Source organism: Corythoichthys intestinalis, chromosome 2 (assembly GCF_030265065.1).
Source record: "Corythoichthys intestinalis isolate RoL2023-P3 chromosome 2, ASM3026506v1, whole genome shotgun sequence".
In the NCBI taxonomy this organism is placed as follows: Eukaryota; Metazoa; Chordata; class Actinopteri; order Syngnathiformes; family Syngnathidae; genus Corythoichthys; species Corythoichthys intestinalis.
Window position 1 is genome coordinate 13,397,988 of NC_080396.1, and position 15,852 is coordinate 13,413,839.

General features: G+C 40.8%; 1 protein-coding gene across 1 annotated transcript in view; it reads left to right on the forward strand.

The window, feature by feature from the left end:
* The window catches only part of LOC130912135 (protein-glutamine gamma-glutamyltransferase 5-like), a 60,841-nt gene extending 59,985 nt beyond the window's left edge, over nt 1-856 (forward strand). The window contains exon 16 of the mRNA XM_057830000.1: nt 84-856. Coding sequence (XP_057685983.1) covers nt 84-240 — 157 coding nt within the window. The 3' untranslated portion in view covers nt 241-856. The remainder of the gene's footprint in view (nt 1-83) is intronic.
* Nucleotides 857-15,852: the final 14,996 nt, after the last annotated feature.

The window sequence follows — 15,852 nt, forward strand, 5'->3', positions numbered from 1 at the left end:
CCAGTCCAAATACAGAAGACTTTGCTGATGTCATCTATGTTCATAATGTAATATTGCTCACTTGCTATCACTCTGTCTTCCAGGCTAACTGTCCTGCGTCCAGATGAGACGATAGAGAAGAAGGTTGCCATCATGGCTTCTTCTCTGGGTACTAAGCTGTTGAGTGCCTCGTTCTCACATCGCGACAGCTCCAGCGTCATTTCGAGATCTTTCCACAAAGTGTTTGTCACCGCACAATGATAATGAACACTTCCTGAACAGTTGAAAGTATAGATTTTGACCAGGGAGACCCCTGGTATGGACAAACAACCATTCACACTTGCACCCATGCCCGCATGCAGACTATGACTCAAGTGAAACACGACATTATTAGTTGTTTTAGTTTTTTACATGATCCATGTTATTGTTATTACCAAGACAATATTTCATCCAGTCAGCATTGTGAGACCATGCCACTGCCAAGACATTTTTGCTTAAAAATGTGTTCCAAAAATAAAATATAATAACAATAAGGAGAAATCATAACTGACAAGATTCTATTATTCCAAGTGACGACTCGATAGAAATATTATGATTCGGATGCTTGGCCCTGTAACATTGATCATTGCTTTGCTTAAGAGTGTTATACCTGTTTGTGCCAGTAGATAGCGGTATTTATTCAGACAACTGTCAGGTAGAATCCATTCCTTTTTTTGACCTCAGGCCAGTGAATGGCGAATTTTGCCAAAATTAAAATTAGACTTATTGCTCTCAAGTCCCAAGTCTGCACCAAATGATTTCCGTTTATGTGGGAATGCGTGTATTATTATTGTTGTCCACTTGAGGTCGCCATCCTCGCAGGAACTAAAAGTTTCATCCCTCCACGCTGGATAACGAGGCCTGTCTCAAACCAATAAAACTCGGGGGGAAAATCCTCCTCTCATGCAGTACATACAATGTTAATAAAGATAAAATTAATTCAATTTAAATTAACAAAAACATACAGTGGGGCAAATAAGTATTTAGTCAACCACTAATTGTGCAAGTTCTCCCACTTGAAAATATTAGAGAGGCCTGTAATTGTCAACATGGGTAAACCTCAACCATGAAAGACAGAATGTGAAAAAAAACGGAAAATCACATTGTTTGATTTTTTTTTTTTTTCCTTTTTTTTTAAACCTGTCCTGTTGAGCTGTTTGACACAGAGAATGGAAGTCTAAGTGCCCGGATTCTGAACAGTTTTAATGTTTCACATTGAGAGTCTGACATACTCCCATTGTGATCATTCAAAATACCTTTTTATTATGACAATGCAGCGAACAGGAAGGGATTATGGGGGGACAGAAGAAAAGAAATACAAGAGAAGAAAGAAAAGAAACACATACACAAACAACAGCAAGAAATACATTGAACATCTAAACTAGTTACTAATATGCTGGTGCTATCGTCAGCGAGATGTATTTCCGGTTTACACCATGTGGGGGCCTATTGGCCAGTGAAAGAGGAGAATGGGGGTGAGGGTGTCTATAATCCTATAAACTAAGTGATTGAAAGGGGTAGAGTGTACATAAATCAGTTCTGTGATCTAGAACCCAGTAATCGTGTGAATCTCTTATGAGTGTAAGCCCGTTGGCGACCAACCCTACGCCGCCGCATCGCCAATCCCGGCACCGGGACCCCCAACCCGAGCATGCCCTACCACATCCAGCAGCACGCAAGCCTCACCGGGCGCGCGACAGCCACGCAGACGGGCGGAGAAATCGCGCGGGCGCCAACCCAGGGCCACGGCCCCCACCCAGCCAGCCCGGGGAGGGAGGGCGGGCGGGGGGGGGGTTGGGTCCATGCGCAGCCCATCCCTCCTCCCGCAGCCCAGCAAAGGAGCCATCGTCCCCCCCCCCCCCGGACCCAGGGTGGTCCCCTGGGCCACCCGCGCACCCATCAACCGGCCTTCAGGGATGGCAGGAGGGGACGCATCACCAACCCCACACCTACACCCACCCCCGCCCGCCCACCCGGGCCACGAACCACAGCCACAGCCCCCCAACCGGTACGGCACGCCACGGGACCCCCAGCGGTCCACGAAGCCCCAGGCAAGGCAGTGTCCCCCGCCGGTGCAGGCGACACCCCGCTGATACACCGGCGCCCAGCCAGCGACCCGTGACGGAGCGCAGAGCGGATGCCCAGCCAGAGAAGAGAGGGGAAGGCGGAGGCAGGAGAACGCCCAGGAACTGCTACGGGGCGATGCAAGATCGGAGACCCGACCCCCCAACCCACTCCCGCGGCCGGCAGCCGAGGCAGAGGGGAGGCCACACCCCAGGAGCCACGCCATATACAAAAAGTGTGGGACCCACCTACCACCCTATTACTGTGGCTGCCAGGTTCCCGACTGGCAGCCATCACCCAGCACCGTGATGAGGGTATGTAGTGCAATGTATGCATTAAAATAGGAGAGCTTGGCTTGGGGCAGTGGGACCGCAGCATGGAGTTTCTGCCCAGCCGCCCGTTCCACCGCCCTTTGCCGGAGCTCTCCTTTGGAGTATGATGTGTGTGGTGCATTTAAAAAAGTTGCAGGGATGGCGGGGCCTGTGGTGAGGAGGCAGCCGTGAGGTACCCCCCCCCCCCCAACAGGTCCCAACCATCCCACAACCTTGGTGTGTGGTGCATTAAAAACAGGGGGGAGTCGGGCTGGGACTGTAAAGCCCCGTCCCAACTCTCCCTGGAGAAATGTATGAGCATGTAAGTGCCAGGGTGAAAAATATTTACAGTGCCGAAGTGAGAAGTGCGTGAGTTAAGAGGCAGGCTCCCGCGGGCGTGGCCCCGTCCACCAGGACCACTGGCCGCAGGGCGGAAGAAGCGTCAGGGCCCCGATCAATCCCCGCCCCAGACCACCCACGGCGCCTCCACGACCGCCCACCCCCCTCCCACCCACCGAGCACCCACCCCGCACTCCGAACAGGCGCCACACCAAGCGCCGGCGACCAGGGGACGTCCACCCCACCCGGCAAGGAACAGCAAGCCTCACCCTAGGCCCCGCGGGCCCCGTCAATGACCACGCCAGCCGGGGAGGCAGACAGGGCCGGAAACAGACCAAGGGGAGGGAAGCGCACCCCCCACAACCCACCCCCGGGCCAGGAGGGGCGCGCGGTATGACACCAGAGGGCACCTCCCCAGCACCCGGTACAGGGAGACGCGGCTCCGGCCGGGCGGACCTGGGAGGGAACCATGGCTGCCGCATACACCCCCCGGCCCCCACCCCAACTCCACCCCACCCCGGCCGGCCGGGGAAGGGCCGCGGCCCCGGACCGGCACCCGCGTGGCCCCCCCACCCGCCCACGACACCAGCGCGCGCCCGACGGGACCCCCGCACAGCCAGACGCAACCAGACAAGCCCCGGCCGAAAATCCCGGGGGCCAAGACCGGCGGCGGGACGGCCCAGGGCAGGACGCCAACAAATTCCACCTGTAAACCTGACAGAAGAAGAGGTTTATCAAACACCATTAGATGTATGCCAAGGACCGGTGAAGTATATTATTTACGCATAGTTCCTTAATTGTTCCAAGTCTGATAAGTAATATATATGGTGTTCCAAAAAAAGTTGCATATTTTCCCCAGTAGCTGGAAACCAAATTGTCTATGAGTATCCTTGTAAAATAAGCCCATTGACCGACTAAACTGTGAAGGAAGAAAAATTATTTATTACATGCTGTTGGGAGTGTATAAAACAGTTTGGATTTAAACATGTACGGTTTCCAGCTGCAGAAGGATGCATACAACTTCCCTGGACACCCCGCATACATCAATTCCCTGACAGAGTTTACAGGGGAAAAAATGAGGCCTTCAAAGAAAAGAACACTGTCCCAACAATCAAACATGGTGGAGGTTCCCTGATGTTTTGGGGTTGCTTTGCTACCTCTGGCACTGGACTGCTTGACAAACAACAACAAATTTTGCCGCGTAATGTAGGGCCCAGTGTGAGAAAGCTGGGTCTCCCTCAGAGGTCATGGGTATTCCAGCAGGACAATGACCCAAAACACACTTCAAAAAGTACTTGAAAATGGTTTGAGAGAAAGCACTGGAGACTTCTAAAGTGGCCAGCAATGAGTCCAGACCCTGAATCCCATAGAACACCTGTGGAGAGATCTGAAAATGGCAATTTGGAGAAGGCACCCATCAAATTTCAGAGACCAGGAGCAGTTGGCTATAGAAGAAAGGGCTAACATTCCAGCAGAGCATTGTAAGAAACTCATTGATGGATACCGGAAGCGGTTGTTCGCAGTTATTTTTTCTAAAGGTCGTGTTACCAAGTATTAGGCTGAGGGTGCCAATACTTTTGTCCGGCCCGTTTTTGGGAATTTTGTGTAAAATGTAGGGCTGTCAAACGATTAAAAATTTTAATCGAGTTAATCACAGCTTAAAAATGAATTAATCATAACTAATCGCAATTAATCGCAATTCAAACCATCTCTAAAATATGCCATATTTTTCTGTAAATTATTGTTGGAATGGAGAGACACAAGACGGATATATACATACAACATACTGTACATAAGTACTGTATTTGTTTATTATACCAATAAATCCACAAATGGCATTATTAACATTCTTTCTGTTAAAGTGATCCACGGATAGAAAGACTTGTAGTTCTTAAAAGATAAATGTTATAGTTACAAGTTATAGTAATTTTATATTAAAACCCCTCTTCATTTTTTCGTTATAATAAAATTTGTAACATTTTCATTAAAAAGTAGAGTCAATATAATGATAATAATTAAAAAAAAAAACAATAATAAGAATGGAGTGACCAAAGTCTGAGTAGGTTGTATGTGTATTTTGCATAGCTATTTTGATTGGGAATGCCAGTTCACTTTGCATTGTTGTTTAACTGTGTGAGAAAAGGGCCTCATTACTTCAGACTGAAGTGCTTTTCTTATTGTGAACATATTTTTGTTGAGAGATAGGAATATTATTTTTGTTGTGCTTTCACTAAATAATACTTGTTTGTTGTGAAGGAGTTGCCGAAGCTTATGCCAATAAACGGCGCGGTCCAAAGAACGCCTGTGTCCACTCGCCTTTAACATATAACATATATATCTCTGTACATATCTTACCCAAAATACAACAAGAGACACATAATTGCCACCAAAAGAAGGAAAACTTACAGAAATATGTGTGAAGCACAAATAGCGCAATGCAACAGCATAAACGTCTCACAACTACTAATTCTCCCATTATTAGAAAGAATAACATTGGTATGGAACGGCGCTGCCCCCAAGCGGCCAGTGGCATTCTTTTCACTCTTAATGTCCATAAACGGCGTCATTGTAATCTGTTTGAGGCAATGTGTGAGCGGGTCATTCAGTGCATGCGTTAATTGCGTCAAATATTTTAACGTGATTAATTTTAAAAAATTAATTAACGCCTGTTAACGCGATAATTTTGACAGCCCTAGTAAAATGATAATGATTGAATTTTTTTTTTTCATTCTCTTTTGTGTTTTTTCATTGCAAGCAAAATAAATGAAGATATTACTACCAAAGCATTTGTAATTGCAATCATTTTCTGTAAGAAATTGAGCATTATCTGACAGAATTGTAAGGATGCCAATACTTTTGGCCAGCCTATGCGTTAATGGGAGTGGTGACCAGTCCAGGGTGTAATTAACCTTTCGGCTGTTAAGGGGTGAAAGAAATATTTAAAAGAATGTGTGCACACCTCATTGTATTCTACTCATACGACGTTTTAGTGGGTGGATGATTTGGAGGCAGGAATGTCGATGTGAACAGCTTGTGATGTCACCTGAGTGTCAGGCAGACGCAGGCGATAATCAGACTGCACGCTTGCTGATTTTCAGACAAATTAAACGTCAGGGAAAAGCAGCCAGCGCGACCACTGAGAGCGCTTTGAAAAGCTAAGCCCATCATAAATTATTAATAGACCACTCCTCCGCCCCAACACGCACACACTGGCCATCTTTTCTGGCGAACAAATGTTAATTACACTTCTTTCGCTTCAACCCACTCTCGCTCCATTTTAGAAAATATCTATAAATCTTTCTTTTTCTATCCTCCTCCGTGTCAATCACCCCCCATTTTTCTGGCCTCTCTGTCATCAGCAGATTATCTTATACTTGTTTTTCCTTGTTGACTTCACCTTCTTTCAACCCTTCTGACCTGTTTGTCTCGTTTGAAACATTGTCTCCTTTTAGCCCCTCATTTTTCACCCTTTCTTTCCTGCCTCACTATGCCCCTCTTCCACTCTATCTTGAGACGCTTTCAGGTATAAATACTGCAACATTAATGTGGAATCGTCACGAATCTTTATAGACCAGTGGCAATTGCTCTGCGACTGCAAGGGAAGCTAAGCTTGCCTCAAAATGTCAAAAAAGTGATCAAATGTATACTGTTGTGTGTACATGTCATTGACTAAATATGTGCTACAACGCATTCAACTTTTGTTCAGAATTAGCTTCTGAAAGAATCCTTCACCACCATATGCCCTGTCTTTCTTATATATTATGTCCTCTGGTTGTCTTACGTCTCTGACCGATCTTGGGGGCAATTTACATTGCTATTTTTTTAGGGCTGTCAAACAATTAAAAATTTTAATCGAGTTAATTACAGCTTAAAATTTAATTAATTGTAATTAATCGCAATTAATCGCAATTCAAACCATCTATAAAATATGCCATATTTTTTCTGTAAATTATTGTTGGAATGGAAAGATAAGACACAAGATGGATATATACATTCAACATACGGTACATAAGGACTGTATTTGGTTATTATAACAATAAATCAACAAGATTAACATTATTAACATTCTGTTAAAGCGATCCATAGAAAGACTTGTAGTTCTTAAAAGAAAAATGTTAGTACAAGTTATAGATATTTTATATTAAAACCCCTCTTAATGTTTTCGTTTTAATAAAATTTGTAAAATTTTCAATCAAAAAATAAACTAGTAGCCTGCCATTGTTGATGTCAATAATTACTTACACAATGCTCACGGGTGCTGAAGCCTATAAAATCAGTCGCACCCAAGTGCCAGCAGAGGGCAGCAAAACTCCATAAAACACAATTAACAAGTGGGCATTTCACTCTACTGACATTTAAATCTGTCTGAGCGGGACATGTGCGTTAATTGCGTCAAATATTTTAACGTTATTGATTAAAAACATTAATTAACGCCCGTTAACGCGATAATTTTGACAGCCCTACTATTTTTGTGTAGCAATCGCAAATGTTACTCGGTGACAGCCAACAAACACTTTTAATTTTTTCATTAACAACAAATCTTAATCCAAAAATTTATTTACACTACCCCCTTACTAAAGTGTTTTTTTTTTTTTTTTTACAACAGAAAAGGTAACAACAGTGGCAGTCAGATACTATTTTAATTTTTTTCAGGTCATTCATTGTCACACAGAAGCAGCACGGCGAAACGCCACACTAAAAAATAAGAAAAAATATCAAAATGGCTTACCTCTTCGTCCTCTGGAGGACCATGTCCCCCAACAAAATGTTTACTGTATATGAAATATGGCTTCACCTTGCTGGCGTTAAACTGGTCTTTTGGACGTCCGCGTAAGTTGAACCATTCTTCTCATTTTTTCCTCCGAGTTTTTGGTTTCGGGAAACTGGGAGAATGTGTTATGGTAGATGAAACCAAAATAGAAAGTTTTGGTAGAAACACACGTTCTCGTGTTTGGAGGAAAAAGAATACTGAATTGCACCATACCCACTGGGAAGCATGGGGGTGGAAACATTATGCTTTGGGGCTGTTTTTCTGCAAAGGGACCTGGATGACTGATCTGTGTAAAGGAAAGAATGAATGGGGCCATGTATCGAGAGATTTTGAGTGAAAATCTTCTTCCATCAGCAAGGGCATTGAAGATGACACGTGGCTGGGTCTTTCAGCATGACAATGATCCCAAACACACAGCCAGGGCAACAAAGGAGTGGCTCGTAAGAAGCATTTTAAGGTCCTGGAGTGGCTTAGCCAGTCTCCAGATCTCAACCCCATAGAAAATCTGCGGAGGGTCCCTATTAACCACAAAAAACGATGGAATACTGTACACTGTGGTCATAGTGAGTCATCCAAAGTCTTTCAAAACAGCTATTCAAGTCATCTCGTGATTTTTTTTTTTTTTTTAAATATATATATTGTTTTTTTAATATCGCAATATAATATCGCAATTAGGGGTGTCAAACAATTAAAATTTTTAATCGAGTTAATTACAGCTCAAAAATTAATTAATCGTAATTAATCGCAATTAATGGCAATTCAAACCATCTATAAAATATGCCATATTTTTCTGTAAATTATTGTTGGAATGGAAAGGTAAGACCGAGATGGATGTATACATTCAACATACGGTACATAAGTACTGTATTTCCTTATTATAACAATAAATCAGCAAGATGGCATTACCATTATTAACATTCTGTTAAAGCTATCCATGGATAGAAAGACTTGTAGTTCTTAAAAGATAAATCAAAATAATAAATAAAATATATAAATATATAAATAATTAAAATATATAAATATTTATAAAAATGTATAGAAAATAAATAAAAGATAATAACTAGTACAAGTTATAGAAATTTTATATTAAACCCCCTCTTCACGTTTTCGTTTTAATAAAATTTGTAAAATTTTCAATCAAAAAATAAACTAGTTGCCCGCCATTGTTGATGTCAATAATTACTTACACAATGCTCATGGCTGCCGAAGCCTATAAAATCAGTCGCACCCAAGCGCCAGCAGAGGGCGGCAAAACACAACAAGTACACCTTTCACTTTGCTGTCCTTTTAATATGTTTGAGTGGGGCATTTGTGCGTTCATTGCGTCAAATATTTTAACGGGATTAATTTAAAAAATTAATTACCCCTCGTTAACACGTTAATTTTGACAGCTCTAATCGCAATATATCGCAAACTCCCCAAAAATCGCAGCAATAGTTTTTTCCAATATCGTTCAGGCCTAGTTGATACTCTAAATGTGTGTGTGTGTCCCGGCACTGGTGGTGGGGCCCAAAGTGATATCTTTTCATGGGGCCCAAAATCCCTGGCAGTGCTCCTGGCTACTAGTGTTTGGAGATTTGACTTTTGGCACTTTAGTTTCTTTCCTTACCGAGCAATGGGTGCCGCTCCACCTTCACAAAGCACTCACAGGCGGACATACTTTGAGCTTCCACTCATTGAAAGACCAGCATCTGTCACTGTTACAGACATAGGGCCATGGCCTAGATCAGGGGTGTCCAAACTATTTTCTCTGAGGGCCGCTTTCAGAAAATGCAAAGGGCCAACTTGAAATCCTTCCACTTTCATTTGTTATAGCCGCCCAATCCCCTCCCCCCTCAATTTCCTGTATTTCAGGAAAACAATATTGCTTATTGTCACGGGGTTCTTCCGGCTACTAAAAAAAAAAAAAACTGATGGCGTAGTCAGGAGAATACAGGTGTTGTGAGTTTTTAATTGGTTCGAACCCCAGCAAAAACAAAGTGCACCATTAGATTATATACAAAAAAGAAAAATATAACTATTTACAGCAAAAAGTCAAAATCACAAAAAAAAAAAAAAGGAAGAAAATACTATTTACAAAAAAAAATAGGAGTGGATTTCCACAGCAATATCCAAACATATAAACTCAAGAAGCAAAAGTGGGCTTAAGCTCAGACAAAACTACCTTTCTGCTCTGGCATGGAGAAACCCACCTCGCACTTCCCTCTACCTGTAGAAAATGCCTCTTTTTATACCAATAGCTCCTCCCCTCAAGCGCACCTGCTCCCAAATTACGCAGGAAGTTTTCCCACTTAAGGGTCCCAAAACCTTCACGCCTGTTTGGCTCTCCTCACTTCCTCCTTGCCGGTGAGTTATAACTGATCAGAGTGAATGGATTGTTTGATTGTAGGTGGAATGGATTTATTTAACAATGTGTAGAGCGACGAGTGTGCACCCCCGATCGCGCTACCGATTGTGAGAGAATATTAGAAAGAGAAAAGTGTCCCGATTGTCCAAATAACGGCGTGAGTAATACCAAACGAGTGCCATGTGCGTGAGCGCAGCTGCTGCCTATTGTGTATGTGCGTGCGTGCGTGCGTGTACGCCTGCGTGCGTGCGGGCGCACGCCATCAGTGACGGAACCGCTCCGTCACACTTATCTATATCATTTCTTGGCAAATTACCATTTCTTTTGAGGCAAAAAGTGTGGACACACCTGCTCTAGCCACTTTTTTTTTTTTTTTTTTATAATTTCCCATCAACCATTTATTATTCATTCACCTCTCTGTCCTTCCATTTTCCTTTACTTCTTTTCATCTCATCCTCATGGCATGATCATTGTTTCTATTCATCACTCTAGTATGAATGAACTTTGAGGTCAAATAGATAGATAGACATCTCAACAAATGAGCTGCTGCACAAAACTATTTCAGAGCACATCAAATTGCATTCGGCCATTTTGTGACATGACTGTGTCACAGTTTAATGATTCCATCAGCCATGCTGGCTTGTGAGGGTGCGACTTAATCAGGCAATTAGAGCGGCGCTGGATGAATATGAGCGGTCTGGTAAGGCACCTCAGCCAAAGGGGCAAACGGGGCGATGAATGACTAATCTCCAGTGGAGTTACTGAGCTGAGAATTCTCATCATCAAAGATTGAAGAAGCATTAAAGTCAATGATTTGAAGATGTCAGTGGTTAAGGCTGGAACGCTAGAACTGCCCTTAACAGAGCACTGTGCCCTTTAGAAGAAGAAAAGAAACAGCACTGTTTTTAACCAGCAGTAAGTCATAAGAGCGAGAAATTCACTCCACTTAAAATTTTATAGTCACCGTTTGAAAACTTCATATAAGAAAGGTACTGAAGATTAAATATTAGGGCTGTCAAACGATTAAAATTTTTAATCGAGTTAATTACAGCTTAAAAATGAATTAATCGTAATTAATCGCAATTCAAACCATCTATAAAATATGCCATATTTTTCTGTAAATTATATATATGTTCTGTAAAATCAATTTTGGAATGGAAAGATAAGACACAAGATGGATATATACATTCAACATACGGTACATAAGGACTGTATTTGTTTATTATAACAATAAATCAACAAGATGGCATTAACATTATTAACATTCTGTTAAAGCGATCCATGGATAGAAAGACTTGTAGTTCTTAAAAGATAAATGTTAGTACAAGTTATAGAAATTTTATATTAAAACCCCTCTTAATGTTTTCGTTTTAATAAAATTTGTAAAATTTTCAATCAAAAAATAAACTAGTAGCCCGCCATTGTTGTTGTCAATAATTACTTACACAATGCTCATGGGTGCTGAAGCGCCCAAGCGCCAGCAGAGGGCGGCAAAACTCCATAACACACAATTAACAAGTGGGCATTTCACTCTACTGTCATTTAAATTTGTCTGAGCGGGACATGTGCGTTTATTGCATCAAATATTTTAACGTGATTAATTAAAAAAATTAATTACCGCCCGTTAACGCGATAATTTTGACAGCCCTATTAAATATTAAAATGTCCTAGCAGCAGCAGCCACTGTATGTAATGTAAAAAGACATTAATGTCGTGGAGGTGGGGAACACGCCACAAATTTTGCAAATGAAAATCTGACCTGCGTCAGAGTTAGCATAACACTAAACTGTGTGAATTTACTAACCTGAAAAACTCGAGTAGGAAGCGGCTTAGAGAGAGAGAGGTCCCATTCTGTGTTTCACAGGAAAATGTTGACAGTAAAAAAAAAAAAGAAAAGAACATGATACTGCTGCTGTTCTTCTTGTAAACGGCCTGGTTTAGAAGGAAAGAAGGCAAGAGTGTGTTGAGACTTTTCACTTTTGAAACCAAATACATTTTAATGCATTATTCATTAAATCAAATGTATGTATTTTTTATTTTATTTTTTTACATCATTTATTTAAAATGTTTTTATTTGCAGCCCATGCAGACATTTTTTTCTGGATAATCATACATTATTCATAATCGAGATTAAATGTTGTAGATGTGGGGAACACGCCACTAATTTGGCTACTGAAAGGGTGACCTGCATCAGAGTTAGCTTAACATTAAACTGTGTGAACTTACTAACCTGGAAAACCCGAGTAGGAAGCTGCTTATAGAGAAGTGTCCTCTTGTATGTGGTTTCTACTGTTAACTAGAGATGTCCCGATCGATCGGGTCCGATCACGTCATTTTCAAAGTATCGGAATCGGCAAAAAAAATATCAGCCATGCCTTTTTTAAATATATATATTTTTTAATTAAATCGTTTTCTAATTGTATTTAACGTTACAGACATAATATGTTACACTCTTCCAGAGTCTTTAGTTAAGGCTTAAGGTAGGGTTATCAAATTTATCCCGACAACGGCGGTAATTAATTTTTAAAAAAATGTATCACGTTAAAATATTTAACGCAATTAATGCATGCGCTGCACGACCCACTCATGCATTGTCGCGCTCAATCTGTAATGGCGCCGTTTTACCTATATAGAGAGATAAAAGGCAGCGTAAAATGAGTTGAGTGAATTTTGGCAGCCTTTGGAGCCTTTTTTTTTTTTTTAATTGGCTAAAGCCTTACAATCCCTCTCCCTACGATTAGAAATATCTTGGGAAGCAATGTGGGGAAGCAAGGTAGCAATTGATCTTTGTCTTAACACCTTATGTTATTTCCCAACGCAAAGAAGATATATCAATTGGTAGCAATACGCACAGTCATGGTTCCACTTCCCATCATGCATTTGGGCATGGCTACAGTATCATTTACTGAAAGCTCAACAAATACACGAGATGGCAATATTTAGTCACAATATACAAAGTCACAAGTCTTTCTATCCGTGGATCCCTCTCACAGAGAGAATGTTAATAATGTAAATGCCATCTTGAGGATTTATTGTCATAATAAACTAATACAGTACTTATGTACTGTATGTTGAATGTATATATTCGTCCGAGTTTTATTCATTTTTTTCTTAATGCATTGCCAAAATGTATATGATCGGGAAAAATTATCGGGAATGATTGGAATTGAATCGGGAGGGGAAAAAAAGCAATCGGCTCGGGAGCAAGAAAACATGATCAGAGCAACCCTAATTAAAACCCCTCTTAATGTTTTCGCTTTAATAAAATTTGTAAAATTTTCAATCAAAAGTAGAGTTAATAATAATAATAAGAATAAAATTAACAATAATAAGAATAGAGTGACCAAAGTCTGAGTAAGTTGCCAGTTCATGCCAGTTCACTTTGCATTGTTGTTTAACTGTGTGAGAATAAGGCCTCATTACTACAGACTGAAGTGCTTTTCTTTTTGTGAACTTTTTTTTTTTTTTTTGAGAGATAGGAATATTATTTTTGTTGTGCTTTCACTAAATGATACTTATGTTTGTTGTGAAGGAGCTGCCGAAGCTTATGCCAATAAACGGCGCGGTCCAAAGAATGCCTGTGTCCACTCACCTTTATAACATATACTGTATATCTCTGTACATATCTTACCCAAAATACAACAAGAGACACATAATTGCCACTAAAAGAAAGAAAACTTACAGAAATATGTGTGGAGCACAAATAGCACAATGTAACAGCATAAACGTCTCACAACTACTAATTCTCCCACTAGTAGAAGGAATAACATTAGTATGGAACGGCGCTGCCCCCAAGTGGTCGGTGGCATTCTATTCACTCTTAATATCCATAAACGGCGTCATTGCAATCTGTTTGAGGCAATGCGCGAGCCGGTCATTCAGTGCATGCGTTAATTGCGTCAAATATTTTAATGTGATTAATTTTAAAAAAAATAATTAACGCGCGTTAACGCGATAATTTTGACAGCCTTAATTAAAATAAGCGGGGATAAAGTAATAACCCTAACCCTATAATACGCCTGCTAATGCAATCCTATGACAATGTTATCCCAAAAACTGTGTCAACGATATACAGTATTTTGAGAGAGTCCGCAACTGATTCAACACTGTACGTGAAAATGAAATGGGAAAGAGAGTTGGGTGAACTGATACCGGAGGAGAAATGGAACAATATGTGGCAATCACATTTATCAACGTCACAATCTCCTAAATGAAAGGAATTCAATTTCCTTACACCAAAAATTACAAGTAAACAAATGAACAACAATTTTGCTGGACATTGTGCAAAGCTATGAATCCACATCATACACATATATTTTGGACATGCAGAAATATACAACCATTCTGGGAGAAAGTTCACTCAGTAGACTTGAAGTCCCAGCACATTGCAAGTATTTATTTCAGATTGGTTAACTTGTTTTTTTTTTGTGTGTTATTTTTATTTTTATTAAAAAAAAAAAAAAAAAAAGCTTCCAACTTCATCGTCATTGGGGACTGATTAGCTTTAATTTTACGCTACATGCATTTTGTTACCATAAGCAACAAGGAAAATGAGAAGAAAAAAAATTGTGCAATTTTCTACGTAAACCTACAGTACCAACAGGAATTAAAGTTGATATGATTCCAATACAATAGACAGCTTTTCTAAAGGCACACAGGAAAAATAACTTAGGACAAATAAAGCCACTGAATATAAGACAATGGGATTTAAGGGGAACAATACAGTGTGCGGTATTCTCCCAAATGAGAATAAATCAGATTAACACTAATTATTCCACAAAGGCTTATACCCATTGTTTCTGTATGATGAAAACTTTTATCACCACTTCCTTCATTTGTTTTTTGCTTTTTAATTTGATCATTTCTTCATAACAGAGAACATGAAATCAGTAGAGAGTACCGTAATTTTCGGACTATAAGCCGCCACTTTTTAAATTCATTTTGAATCCTGCAGCTTATAGTCCAGTGCGGCGTATTTGTTGATTTATTTGGGTTAATAGTTAACACTTTTTTTGACAGCAGCGTCATAAGACCGTCATAATTATGACATGACACTCTCATGGGCATTACTGAACGCTTATGACAGATGTCATTAAGTGTCATCTGGCAAATTATGTCACGAACTCCATTTGTGTCCATCTTGGATGTTTTACATCCATTCAAAATGTGAGAATTTGCCAGATAACACTAAACGACATCTGCTATAAACATTCATTAATGCTCATGACAGTCTGATGTCATAATTATGATTGTCTAATGACAGTCTTATGGCGCCACTGTCAAATAACGTGTAACCAAATGCCATAACTAGCAATTAATGAAACAACTGGAACAGTAACTGAAGAAATAATTGGAACGATACATGAATTTTGACTGTTATTTATATTTGTAGCGCTGCGATGCATGCTAAGAGGCATGTTGGACGACAACAGTGTTGACAGCAGGTGGTAGCAGAAGTTGACTGTCTCCTCCAAGGGAACAGTGATGGCCAAATGAAGCTTCTTTTAATAATTATTAATTAATTATGCTTTGCAGCCAATTGGTTCAAAAGGTTCATGGTGGTACATTTTGTCTTAGACAGCCTTATGATGCCGCTGTCAAATAAAGTGTTACCGGTTAATATCTTTTGTGACTATCCCATAATACAGTGAGGAAAGCTGCGGCTTATAGTACAGTGCGGCTTATCTATGAACAAATGTCGTTTTCGTGTCAAATTTGGTGTGTGGCGGCTTATAGTCAGGTGCGCCTTATAGTGCGAAAATTACGGTATATCAGGGGCGTTACCAAGGGGGGCAGGGGTGGGCCACCCACGGAGACGCTCTGCCCACCCAAAGAAGAAGAATAAAAGTCAGATTACTAGCAATTGTTTCTACAAAATGGATAAGCGACAAGACTTTGGTCAGGGACTGTATGGCTGCCTGACTAAAACGCAGTAGGATTGTACGTGGAAATAGGATTCGTTTTAATCATTTTATTTGTCTCTTCTTTTGGGGGGCATACAC